Below are 13,271 nucleotides of genomic sequence, written 5' to 3'. Positions count from 1 at the left end.
GCGCAGTCAGGGTCGGACATCATTTAACTAAAGTGGACTATCTTTGTGCTAGATAAGATACTTGTTGCCAAACACCTGCCCTAAATAAGTACAAAGACTAGTAACTTCAAGGACATTGTTCTGCACCTGACCCAGCAGCTGGGAAAAGGAAAAAAAAGGGGCAGGAAATCTGCTACGGCTCTACTCTTAAATCCTATTTCTGTGAACACACAGTAATAACAAGTTAACAGTTTGCAGTCATTTTTCATACCCCTGCATCACATTTATGGATAAATGTTGAGAAATGTATGTTGTAAGTCTTTATAGTGTAAAGGACTATTTGAATTAGAAGCAGGGTGGATGTGTAAAGTAACTTATTTCAAGTGTTCTACCTATTATCTATCTATTATTAAGAAGCTTTTTAATGTACCATGTTATATCTTTAATAGAATCAATGTAAGCAATCTGCTTTTGATCATTTGAGATGATGGGGTTCCCTTTCCAAAGCACATGTCAGTCATTTTAATTGAGTAGGAATGACTTATGCTATTTGTTTATGTTATATACTTTTCTCATGAAACTCCTCTTACCTCGCTGTTGTGTCCTCTGAGGTTGAAGTTTACTCTCTGCGGGGTGGGCCGGTCCCGTCTGCAGTGGCTTGACGTGAACGTGACCCCGACAACTCCTCGACCGTTCCCGGTAGCGAGCCAGCCCTCCTCGTAGTAGCGCTTCCTGCATACGGGCTTCTCCTTCTCGCTCTTGGGCACCCGGCCCTTCCAGGACAGGCACAGGATGTTGGAGTCGCTGCAGAGGACCGGGCCATGCTCCACGGCGGCGAACATGCCAGCAGTTCTCAACACTCCTGGGGATATTAAACAAATACCCAGAGAGGGGTGGGGGGGGTTCTTCGGATGGGGTCGGTACCGTTATGAGCCCCTCTCCTTCCGCTGAGGTTACTGGTTTGGTGTCGGATGTGCGACAACAGAGCATAATACTTGCGCGTTCCTTCGGCTATCTCGGTGATTTGCAATACTGATTAAAAGGTGATCAGTGAACACTTCCCTAAAAGTACAAATGAGGTCACAAAACTGCTGGATTTAAGATATCATGCGCTGCATACACAACAAAAGGCACTCATTCAAGTCATTGTGATGTGTTTGATCAGTGAGCTGCCTTGTTGATGATGTTTCAATGACAAGGCAACAGATGAGAGTACCGGAAACTTATTTTGAAATCTACTGATTCCAGACTCCTGTCAGCTGATCAAAAACAAACATCCAAAAAAAGGAAGCTTTAGCTTGTAAACTCATCAGCAGGAGATGCATCCATTCCACTCAACATATCCCAGTGCTTCACCCAGTCGATGTTAGTAATGTTTCTGTCCAGTTCAGTGTGTCATTTCTGGGAGGGATCCCTCCTCAGTTGCTCCTGAGGTTTCTTCCATTTTTTCCCCTTTAATTATGGGGTTTCTTTTAGGAAGTTTTTCCTTGTGCGATGCGAGGGTCTAAGGACAGAGGGTGTCGTAGCCTGTACAGTCTGTAAAGCACACCGAGACAAATGTAGAATTTGTGATATTGGGCTATACAAATAAATTTGATTTGAATTTGATTTGATTTGATTTCAGGGCTCCGTGTCCTCCTCATACGACCCCGGCTGTGTGTGTGAGAGGAGGAGCGGGGACTCCATCAGCTGTCAGCCCGCAGGAGAGCCTCTTCTCCCGGGAACGTCATCACGTCAGCCAATCTGCCTTATCAACCCGCCTCGGGGATCCCATGGAGGACTGCTGGATAATAGAAAAAAGAGCATGTCATCATCACACAGAAACTGTCGCTATCTAATAAACAAGCGTATATTATTTAAATAAAAAATAAAAACGGTTTAATAAAGCGGACAAGCGGACGGTGTCACGGTACAAGCGCAGGAAGCACTAACCGCCCACAGCCGTTAATTTAAATATTAATGCGCTAGCCTAAAATTACCACTCACTTACCGTTACTTATCATTTTTATTTCGAGGACTATCCTGCGCAGCGGAAGAATATTTAACTAATTGCTGAATTATTTAGAAGAACTATGTATCATTCTAGCTTTACCCGTTGTATTATGGCTAGCTACAATGATGTACCAAAGCAAGGGTAAAATAGGAAAACAAAAGTATTAAAAGAGGGGGGAGAAAAAACAAATTAGACAGTGATTATAAAAGATATCCAACAAGATCGGACGGACAAGACAGACAGACCCGTGGGCACTAACGGACGTCAAAATTCACGATGCAATTTATTGTCATCTGACATTAAAATGACACCCGATGGACATCTGGTGTAGCAGAATATAATGGACATTTCCATTAAGTCACTTGTCACAATGAGAAATAATAGTATTCACACCAATTAAACGAAGACTATAGAAGATGACGGTACAAGAGCATCTCATTTTCCTCTAGCAAAAGAAATACAGTAAAACATGCCATGTTTGTTCTACCGTTAATGTAAAGAAAGACCCAGTGATATTTACGTTGCTTACTGACAATTAAAAAATAACGTTACTGCTGAAGCCCGTGAGATGAAGCCAAAACAGCCCAAACACCCATCACCGTGAGCTGCCTGCTAGCTACAGATAGCTAGATCCTGGGTGTTGGTGGATCCAAACAGAGAGCTGTGTGGGCTCCACTGATCAAAACATGTCAGCAGCGGGAATAATCTTCCCTGTTTTAATGCATCTTCTTTGTGCAGTAACGCTAATCTAGCTAACCGAGATGCTCGTGAAGGCAGCTAACGCTGCCTGTGTTGTTGTCTCCTCCACAAAGAGCAGCCAGACAGTGATAGCTAACCGGCTAACCGACCAGCTAGCTGAACCTGAACCACCATCAGCGGAGACTGGCTGCGTCCATCCGCCGCTGGCACTAGTCGCTAACTGGCTATGGCTAGCACGTTAGCTGACTGTTTATTCTAACGGTTCTTTTTATATTAGCACGTAGCTATTCATAATACTCATACGTAAGTGATGTAGTGGACCAAGTGGTAAAGTAATATCAGACCTGTTGTCAACAAAGCCGGAGAAACATCAATGGCCAGTGAAGTGCTTACCTCTGCTCTGAACTGCTGCTGCTTCTTCCTTCCTCTGCCTGCAGCCTGCTACTGAACACTGGCAGGGCCCGACCGCTGTGTCACGTGCCAGGCACATGATGTAGACCAATTAAATTAGTACAGTTCTCATCAGTAACTGTAGTGTTTACAATTTAATTGTATATTCTTACAAATGACGATGAAACGATACGTGCATTATTGTCAAACCATATAAAAAGCCAGATAACATTGGTCTGCCCAAGAAATGTATAACAAGTATTTTTCCATTATTATTTTTGAAGCATTGGATTATTATTACTTGAGCATTAACGTGTACTGCAATTATAATGTTGTAGCTGCTTTAAATGGAGCTATATTCCTTTTAGACTGTTTAATCTACAACATTTGTTTTAATACTTTATTGCAATGTTTCTTTCATTATCCTGGTAGGTAGTATGAGAGGGGGTGTTGAGGGTTAGGCTACGGTTAAAAAAAATAAGATTTACTCCTTGTCATGGAGTCTATCTTTGGGGTAAATCTTTTTTTTTTAATTATTATTATTATTATTATATTATATTAACTTGTAAGGGTTCATTTTTTCATGTCCAAAATATGTTCCATCGTTGATAGCCATGAATTTAGTCTTGGTGACTTTCATTTGACTGTTTTCATGTCATTGTCACCAGCTTCATGGCCGTACAAACAATATGTTAAAGAGACGCGTGTCCACCAATTCTATCTTTTACATTAATACCCAAAATATTTCCTATATCTATGTATTAAAAATCAGTTTGTAATAATGAACCCAGTTGCCACAGTAGTAGCTTACACTCCGGTACACACGAGGGCAGCACTGGAGAAAGTTAGTTTTCCTTTTGACCCACCTTCTCCAAAAACATGGCTGCTCCCATGGCTCTCCGACGAGAATTGTTTTCTTTGGTCAGGATTTTTAGTGGAGTCTCACATTTGGTAAGTAACTAACATATGTAATTATTTTTAACAACACATGCGAACAATGAACTAACTTGACTGTTTAAGAAGTAATCACGAAATCTCCCAGTTTTTTCACTGACAGCAGTAACATTGGTGGTTAGGCTGTACAGAAAATGTCCTCTCTAAATGTCTACTAATGTAAGTTTATTTACAGGGACCGAGAGCTTTGGGCACCTGTTCACCTCACATGAAATGTAATTTAATCAGGTAAGCTACAGTTTTTCTTCTCCGCTCGTTTGAAGGCTACGGAGTTTATTAATAACTGTATTAAGCACCAGTGTTTTCTACACACTGCTAAGTGTCTTATCATCCCTTTATTTGGTTGTGAAATAACCCACACGTTTTTTTTTTATCTGTAGTCTCAATGTGTTTGGGAGTTAGAATTATTTCTACTCATTTTAACCTTAATATATTATTTGTTGCTATGATAATCCAGATGATGGCGCTCTTGAATATCTGATTTAATTTCCTTATTCTTTGTGCACATTTTTTAAATTCAGCAATCTTCTAAATCCTTTTTACATTTTCTTCTAGAGCCGAATTAAACCACACACAAAGTAAATAGTTTTGGAAAATTAGGGAACTTTTTCCCCCCATAAACCTCCGACTGAATATGTTTGTGTATATATGTTTTGTTTTTCTGATATTTTTGTACATTATCCTTTTGTAAAGAAAACAAAAAAAACATCAACTTGGCAGCAGTTACAATTACTACCATAAACACAGGTGAGAACAAATAGAGATCAAGCCCATAATGGCAAAAAAAATATTATTATAATTATAATATTAATAAGAATGGTATTTATTGGAGGAGACTATTATTCCACAGTTTATATAAATAGTGCTGTGGGCTTTTTATTGTCTTGCTTTAGTCAACATTTTACTCAATAAAGCAGCATGCACCATGTTTGAATTTCAAACGGGAATGAGTGTGACCAACTACCGTATAAGCAGTTGTCTCACAGTAAAGTTACAGAATAATTTGTGCTGAAATGAGTGTTTTGGTAACCAGTGTTACATATTTGTTATTCACTGTTCTGTCCCTGCAGGTCCCATCTCCCATTGGCATCCAGCACTTCGTTCCACACAGCAACAGTGTTTTCATCAACACCTTCACCAGTGAGTTATCAGTACAATTTATCATCTCACTGTTTTTTTAACAGCTCAAGATTAAAAAATGTTTTCCTGTTTACATTTGTTTCCTTGCAGATCACTGTCACAGAAGAGCCCGACACACTGTTTCAGAAGGTGTTAGTGCTGGTCAAAGGTCATGACAGGGCCGTGTTGGACAGCTATGAGTTCTTTGCCACCACGGCAGCTAAAGAGCTGGGCATCACCATCAACAAAGTGTGAGTAGCCTACTAATAGAGTTAAGCTACTAAGATCATAGTACATCTTTCTCAAACATTATTTTTGATGATCTTTTCCTCTTCCACAGTTACGAACCTCCTAAGGACATGGAGAGATTTACAGTCCTGAAGTCAATTCACATCTTCAAAAATCACAGGGTCCAGTATGAGATGAGGACACACTACCGCTGCATTGAGGTGATGAGCCTGAACATGGCTATTTACTTTGATTTAAATTAATTCGTCACCATTTATTATTTAGACTTCAAATCATTGTTTTATTTGATGGCTTTACTGCCCTAACATTTGGCCTTCGTGCCCTCAAAAAATTGAGAACAAAGGCCAAGTGGCTTTGCCCCTAAAATGATAGTCTGTTTGTTATGAATCGGTCATGAGTCTTAAGATTTTTTTCTCGGTTTGTAGCTGTCTCATCTAACCGGCTGCACAGCGCAGGTTTACCTTGAGTACATCCAGAGGAACCTCCCTGAAGGTGTAGCCATGGCAGTGACACAGGTAAGTTACTGCAGAGTCCGTTGTACAGCAGCAACAATCCCACCTGCTCAATCTAATTGTGCATTCAAATGGCCTGAATTAATTTAGTTTTCTCTCATTTTGCTCATGTTATCAGACAGCCATGGAGAAGATTCCAAATCACATCCTTGAACCCGTGTGGGAGGAGCACCCCATTGATGACAAGCCCAGCCAGTGAAGTTAGCGACGAGCAACAGATACTTATTGGATGTTTTTCTCAGACGTTTGAGTAGAGACGTGGAATATTAACATATTGTTGTCATGGACTCGTGAACGGCTCATCATATAGATGCCAACTTTATTCTCTATACAGAGTTTAGCACCAGAACTATCATTCAACATGTAACAGTCTTCATTTACTGTCAGTTGTGTGTTTTCATTGTTTTTCTTCTGTGACAAAACAGTGTGGAATTAATTGTACTTTTTTTTTTTCAATAAATATATTCTTTAACTCACCTTTTTGTAGTTATTTAATAGGAATTGTGATTTTAATAATACTTCTACCTGTCTGCATTGGATTGGTTTGTTCTGTATGATGAACATATATATATTTTGTAGGACACAAGACCAGCACACAAGACATTTCTTTTTTGCTTTTATTGAATTATTAGTATACAAAACATAGAAAATCACTGAATTCAACATTCATCCTCTGCTTAACAGTAAAAACATTTAAAATTGATCCTGTGATTGAAGTTTAGCAGTTACTTTCATTTTAAGGAGATTTGCCGGTTTATTATGCAACAATATTCAGTTCAATTTCAATTTTATAATTTACGCCTGTGCTTTCCCTACTGACATGTCAACATGTAGTTATAAGTGCAATAATAATACTGATTTATCGATCCATCTAGTATACTGTATGTTGCGTTGTTGGAGGAGCTTGGGACTAAAGATTTTCTTTGCCAACAACTACGCTGTAGCTTTTATGCATATGACAAAGCCTTTGAATCGAGAGCCTTGTCTTTCTGCATATTCCTCCTTGCATTACCACAAGGTGTGCTTACTATCTGTTTTCACAGTACAAATGTACTTCCATGTATGTCAAGCAAAAAATCAAAATCAAAAATGTATTGTTTGTAGCCATTAATGAAAGATTAAGTGCCATAACCTATTATCCAATGGTACTCTGTGTCTCACAGAGTTTGGTACGAGTTCATAGTTGTTTCAACTTGCCTCCCGAAAGAGAGAATCTCCAGGCATCGGAGAGCGAGGGGTTTAGAGATTAGGACACAAGAGGAGACTCACCTTTTCAGGTGAAGTGCCCGAGCTCAGGTGACACGCTGCTGCTGAAGGAGGGGAGAGATGCGAGGGAGGGCCTGAGATCCTGTGGCCCGGGAGGTTAACTGAACTGTGTGCCCCCTTCAGGAGACAACAACAGTCAGTCTGTTATAATCAACCAAAGGGAGAAACAAGAAGGGACTGCAGAGACTGAAGAGGCAGCTAAATGTAATGAAAGTGCTGAACAGATGGAAAAAGACAGACAGAGCAGGAGGAGGAGGAGAGTGCAACACTTATCTTGGCTAATTTATGAAACAGGCTAGCTGTGATGAATACCTGTTGAGGTATTCCGAGTGGCATCGAGTATAAAATGATCTTTCATCAAGAAATAATGCCAAATCCTTGTTTGTGCCAGCAGTAAACAACACATGCAGTATTAATAATACATGTCTCTTCAGAACATTGTGTTTTTGCATTACAGCAAGGGATTGTTACATCTTTATAAAGTCGGTAAGCCTTTTTTTTTATCTGCAGTAAATCAGCAGGCTGTATATTACGTTTATTTCCAAAATATATATATATATATATATATATATATATAATTATGTGCATATCTGCAGTTGTCTCTACATGGATAAAATGCTCACTTTCAAGTATGAAACACTGTTACTGTGTACAGTTCTAGTTTTGACATTGCAATTCAATCACTTGCATATATTACAGATATATTATTATGACAACTCTCAGACTTGTTTGTGAATAAACAAAAAAAAAAGAGAAGTTGAGTTTATTTTTATTTTTATTTGTTTTCTCCACGACTACGTCATATGTCTTGACACATTCACAGGTTCACAAACGTTAGGTTACTTACAGTAAATAATGTATTTATAAACACATCAAAAAACACAGTCAAGATTAATTACTGTCCTTAACTGAAGCAAATACTAAAATGAATTTGCTTTATAAAATCTACTAGATATATATATTTCAATATACTATTCATTTATAATGCCATTCCAATTTTGTCATTACAAGATAGCTTGCTGAAGACAAACATTAATGTTCCAAACAGCAATACTGCACATTAACGATATCAAATATAAAATGAAATGCTCACGTATACTTGACAAGCTTTTCACTTGAAAAAGATGCAAGTGTTAAAACAATATTTAGCGCACTGCTTGGTGAGGTTATGATACATATCTATTTCCATGTAACAAAAGGAAAGGTCAGAGAGGTCCACGGTGTACTAAGCTAGTTTACAGTGGTGCTCAAGGGCTGTTGTGCACTCTTTAATTCATTTTTACCCATCTTGCCCCACTTTCAAATATACAGTCACCCATTTCTTTTTTCTTTATTTACGGAGCAGGAAAGTTTCTTAAGGCAAGAACCACATAACATTTAATGAACTTTGACAAGAATTTTCCTCTTTTCCCCCTTTGAGAACAGCTGTTTCAAACTTTTATCAACAATGTCAAATAGTTCCTACAGTACCAACAGTATTTCTGTAACATAGATACCAGAATGCCTTTACATTGTTAAAGTCGTGAGGCATTTTTACATTGCCATTAGTCATTTTCACATTATTTATTTGTCAGTAGACAATATCAAAGACCAGACATTTGGCCACAGAGTATAGTCATGAAGATACTCAGAGACTTTGTGTAACACATAATTAGGGAGCCTTTACTGCACCACTTTAGGCCCCTTCTACATTAACAAGCGTTTGGTTATTGTTTTTAGGGCAGGCTGTGTTAAAAGCGTCGGCCACCAGGGGGCCCTGGCCACCTCTGGCCTCTGCCAGGTGGGGGGTGAGGTGGAGGAGAGAAGGGTCCATTTTGGTAGCTGTGTAAAAGCATAAAATCACACATTGGATTCTTGGCTTTGGCCAATAGGAGGCACACTCTGATAAGAGCAGCCATCTGAACTATTCCTGACAGGGAAGTCATCCCCTCTCACTTATTGTGAACCTTTCAAAGGCAATATATAATGTAATATATTTTCATTATTCCATGCACCATTTAAGAGCCTGGCTTCAAATAGCAGCGCAGTTGGTATAGTTGGAAAGGGGGGGAAGTTAAAGTAAAAAAAGCTTTCACTTTGAATGAGGTATAAGAGAAAACGGACAGAAAGTACTGAGCATTGTGTCACAACCCTCACATTTTGCTGCATATTTTTAATAACTAGTGTAAGCACGTCTCAAGTGCTAACCAGGTGAAATTTTAATCTATTTAGGAATCTTTAAAGCATGCAAGGAAAGTGCCGAGAATTGTGACTTGCAAAGCTTAAGCGTGATAGTCAGCGTTTCCCCTACCATTGTTTCAGGGAGGGCGCGCGCCCCCCCAACGAAGCCCCGTGCCCCCCCCTGAAATTCAAGGTTTTTGTTTTTTTGTTTACAACTCACTTTTCACATTGAACAGATGCTCTTTTATTAAATCAACTAAACGCTTATGTTATTTATCTAATTTATGTGCACGTTTCAGTGTGTACTGTCTACTTTGCGCATTCACATTCTGTCCTCCACTCTGTGTAGCGAAGGGCGGGGCTTCGCTCCCGACACACACACACACACACACACACACACACACTCACACGTGCGCACACACCTACAGTCAGAGACAGAGCGGAGGAAAGGAGAGGAGGGAACTAAATAGTACAGTCAGCGTCCCCCCAAAGCAGTAAACCTAGGGGAAACACTGATATTAATATTCAAACAGCTCTTACCCTCTTGGGCCGCAGGGGTAGAAGTCGTGAAGTCCAGGGGGCAGCATGCCACGGCCTCGAGGGTGTGGTGAATACCCTCGAGGGAGTCGTGAATACCCTCGAGGGAGTCGTGAATACCCTCTGAAACCAATAGGACGTGGAGGACGTGGAGGAGGGTGTTCGTACCTACAGACAGCAATACAATACACTTTTCTGTGTACATTTTCAGTCAGAGTAAACCTTTTGTAGTGATACACTTGAGCCAGTGTTAATGCAAATGTGGGATCAGTCGACTGACAACACATTAACCCATTGGAAGCAAAAGTGACAAGATAAATTGCTCCATGAAAAAGGTAGGGCTCAAATGTATGGTACTTAGTCTACACTAGCGTAAAGTAAAACAATCTTTTCAGGTAAAATCAAGAGGATTATTCTTTAATCTTAGACAAACAACCCTGTACAGTACATTTGGCTGCCGTGTCTTTCTGTGCATATGATTGTGTGTGAGGTGGTTACCTGTGCATGGGTGGGTAGTGGCCCCTGAGGTGAAGAGGAGGGCCCATGCCCATTGGTCCACCCCTACCTCGATGACCTCTTAGGCCTGGGAAAGGTCGCATCCTCCTCATTCCTCTGCAAGGAAAGGACAGGAAGTGAAATTTACCCAGAAAAAGTTAAGCCTTTTAATCTTAAATACAGCACATATCACCTTTTACAAAAAATGCATTTCGCGTACACGATTCATAAGCACATCATTTGTTTGCATACTAACTCATTCATGAAAGCAACATTTTCTAATTTATACTTAGCACTACGTACATTTCAAATGTCCGTACCTCATGGGTGAAAATCCATTCATGGCTCCATCTTTCCCTTGGCCCCTCCAATATCCAGGTGGACCAAACCCTTTCATCATGCCCCGCCCACCAAACATGGCGCCTCGACTCATCCGACCCCCTCGACCCCGGCTTTTAAACCCATGACCCCTGAAGAGATAAAAAAAATATATGAAGAAAACTCGCACTCTGCCACTGATCTTAATGCAGTCATGTAAAGGCCACTTTGCGTTTGGGTTTTGCCAGCGTGCAGTGAGATAAATTAAAGCTTCACTTACCCAGAAATCATCGGATGCAACAGATAACCCGTATGTATCCATAAATACAGTATTAGACTGTAAGGAACCATTAGACTTACCTAAATTTGTTGTCCATTAAGGTTTTCCGAGATTCATCCTTAGAGATTTTTGAAGTTTCCGTCACATTTTCTTCTGTGTCAGCATCCATCTGAAATGATGATGGTCAATATAAATATACAGCACTGTCCCTATTTAATAAACAATAACATTCTCATGTTTCCTACACACAAAAGATAAAAGACATATACAACACCTGCCTTGACATAAAAAAGTTTTCTACATGCAAAAATTATTTTCTTTCCCCTAATTCTGTACAAAGGAAAATTAGGGCATTTTACCAATCAAAAAAAAAAATCATAAAGAAGTAAGGTGTGTGACATCTGTGTCACTGTGGGTTCTTATGAGCTATAAAGGTAATCCTTCATGATTAATCTAATCTAGCATGATTTTAAGAAATGGGAGTCTCATGTTGACATGTTTGACACTTAGATGCAAAGCAATAGTCATCTTTACCACCTTTTGCTTTCCTGCAATCATTTTTGATAAAACTACTTACTGTCAAACAATATATTAAGGTACGCGTTTCTACAATGTGACGCAAGGCTGTTTAAATGTCAATCAGCAGATCTTGGACACATGAAACCTCAGTGTTGCATTCCCTGCATTGCTCCATTATCGGGTGAGACAGACTGTGCATGCCTCATACTGAAGCAGTTGACAATTTAGCAAGTTAAGCACAGACAAAGTCAAAGGGAAAATTATTAATAGTTCCAAGGCCTGGATCACTACTGTAAAATGTAGCATCTGTGACTTGTAATATAGGGGAAAGGTAAGGGAAGGATCGTGGGTGCTAAGCAGGAAACTGCCACTTAAAATATCTGGGGAATTTGCATTTTAATAGTGACTTTCAAAACCTGAAAAAGGCACCTGTAACTTGCTTTTCTTCCGGTGTGTCTGATACTTTGGCTGAAGATCCAGCAAATCCCATGAGTTTAAGGGTCAAATAGCCTTTAAAAAAATAACCTAATTCTAAGATAAACTCTTTAAAAAAGGTATGATAAGGTCACCATGAGCGTACTATTTCATACTCTGTCTCCCTGAAGGAACATTATTTCTTCATAAATGGTCAAAAAACAATACTTGCAAGTGTAAAAATAATAGGATTAGAGATAATTTGTTATCTTTCTTTATGGTCATTTTGGAGGCTGCAGTTTGTGGTGTTGTTGAATTGTATTGTGCTGTAGGCCTACTGAATGGTGTTTCTAATATTTTGTGCATCACATTTATTTCAATGAGGATAGACTCTTTGTGGATACCCATTTACATAGATATCTAGATAGACACTTGTGGAGCAGTTATTGCTCCAAATGAAGTGTCTCTAATGCATATAAACTTGAGAGACAGTAACCATGCACAGTGGGTTTCTTTAAAGTAAATAAGCCTACAGAGCCACAGGCACGTCGAGCGTCATGGAAACATTGTTATCCTGATCCGAAGAGGCGGTTGGCGCTGTGTGAGCTCTTACATTTCAAGTTAGGCCCATCAGAGAGGCCCTGTTCAACAAATACACTTCTAAGTATCTAATAACACTCATTAATACTGTTCAGCATACAGGAGCTAATGTCGAGCCTAGCTGGTTAAATTATTATACAAAGGGGCCTGACTAATTCCTGGAACAAACACCGCAGAGCCGACCTGACCTGACACACAGTATATTGTCAAAAAATAGTTGCGGTGTTATAAATAGTATTCAAGTAGGTATTCAACGTTTGGACAGCCACTTTCCTATAAATAAAATACGAAATAAATAAGCCAAATAACAAGTGTGTATCTAAACGTTAACTAGTCATGTATAAAAGGGGCGTTTCTGTTGTTTTCAAAGGCTTTGGTGAAACACGGAGATGGGACTTACTTCATTTGGTGATGCAAGCGAGGTAGATTCAAAAAGTAATAAATGTTCCTCCTAGCTATTAAAAACAAATATATATATATTAGAAAAATAAAAAAATTACAAAGTTTCCTACAGCTTTTGTGGCTCTTTTGCGCTTTGAAATGGCGGCTTCGTCAGACTATAGCCTACTACATCCCAGGTTGGGATTTATTTGCGAGGAATACATTATGTGGATGGGCCCGCCCACATGCAGGAATGCTGGTGTCTGATTGGCTACTTGTTGCTCTCGGTCAGCCTGTGTTTGATATTTCAGTGTTCTGATTGGAAGAATCGCCTGACGTCCATTCTAATTGTACAGCTCATACTGAAGTTAATAACTGGGCCAAGTTCAACACAAATAACACACAT

At 39.5% G+C, this 13,271-nt stretch overlaps 3 protein-coding genes across 5 annotated transcripts in view; 1 reads left to right on the top strand and 2 right to left on the bottom strand.

Annotated features, from left to right (window-relative positions):
* tulp4a (TUB like protein 4a) overlaps window positions 1–3,126 on the bottom strand; it is a 31,070-nt gene extending 27,944 nt beyond the window's left edge. The window contains exons 1-2 of one of the 2 annotated variants that reach the window (XM_029425168.1): window positions 3,065–3,126; window positions 570–1,762 (exon numbers count right to left, since the gene is read on the bottom strand). In XM_029425168.1, the coding sequence (XP_029281028.1) occupies window positions 570–821 (252 nt within the window). In that variant the 5' untranslated portion in view covers window positions 822–1,762; window positions 3,065–3,126. The remainder of the gene's footprint in view (window positions 1–569; window positions 1,763–3,064) is intronic. The other variant, XM_029425169.1, reaches the window with a different exon arrangement.
* A 738-nt stretch (window positions 3,127–3,864) lies between these two features.
* On the top strand, window positions 3,865–6,371 carry mrps10 (mitochondrial ribosomal protein S10). Its single transcript, XM_029425779.1, has 7 exons — window positions 3,865–4,012; window positions 4,191–4,243; window positions 5,086–5,155; window positions 5,246–5,385; window positions 5,475–5,583; window positions 5,809–5,898; window positions 6,014–6,371. Exons 1-7 carry the CDS (start codon window positions 3,941–3,943, stop codon window positions 6,092–6,094), a joined length of 615 nt encoding a protein of 204 aa, XP_029281639.1. The 5' UTR covers window positions 3,865–3,940; the 3' UTR covers window positions 6,095–6,371.
* Window positions 6,372–7,767: 1,396 nt separating this feature from the next.
* LOC115003840 (cleavage and polyadenylation specificity factor subunit 6) lies at window positions 7,768–13,076 on the bottom strand. Of its 2 annotated transcripts, XM_029425781.1 has the most exons (7): window positions 12,885–13,076; window positions 11,032–11,120; window positions 10,674–10,823; window positions 10,357–10,470; window positions 9,979–10,026; window positions 9,862–9,936; window positions 7,768–8,982 (listed from the first exon to the last, which is right to left on the bottom strand). In XM_029425781.1, exons 2-7 carry the CDS (start codon window positions 11,118–11,120, stop codon window positions 8,892–8,894), a joined length of 567 nt encoding a protein of 188 aa, XP_029281641.1. In that variant the 5' UTR covers window positions 12,885–13,076; the 3' UTR covers window positions 7,768–8,891. The 2 variants fall into 2 exon arrangements, with proteins under 2 accessions (XP_029281641.1, XP_029281640.1); XM_029425780.1 differs by having other exon boundaries at window positions 7,777–8,982; window positions 9,862–10,026.
* Between the last annotated feature and the right edge of the window lie 195 nt (window positions 13,077–13,271).

Source organism: Cottoperca gobio, chromosome 24 (genome assembly GCF_900634415.1).
Source record: "Cottoperca gobio chromosome 24, fCotGob3.1, whole genome shotgun sequence".
Classification (NCBI taxonomy): domain Eukaryota; kingdom Metazoa; phylum Chordata; class Actinopteri; order Perciformes; family Bovichtidae; genus Cottoperca; species Cottoperca gobio.
This window is presented reverse-complemented; position numbering and strand designations above follow the sequence as displayed.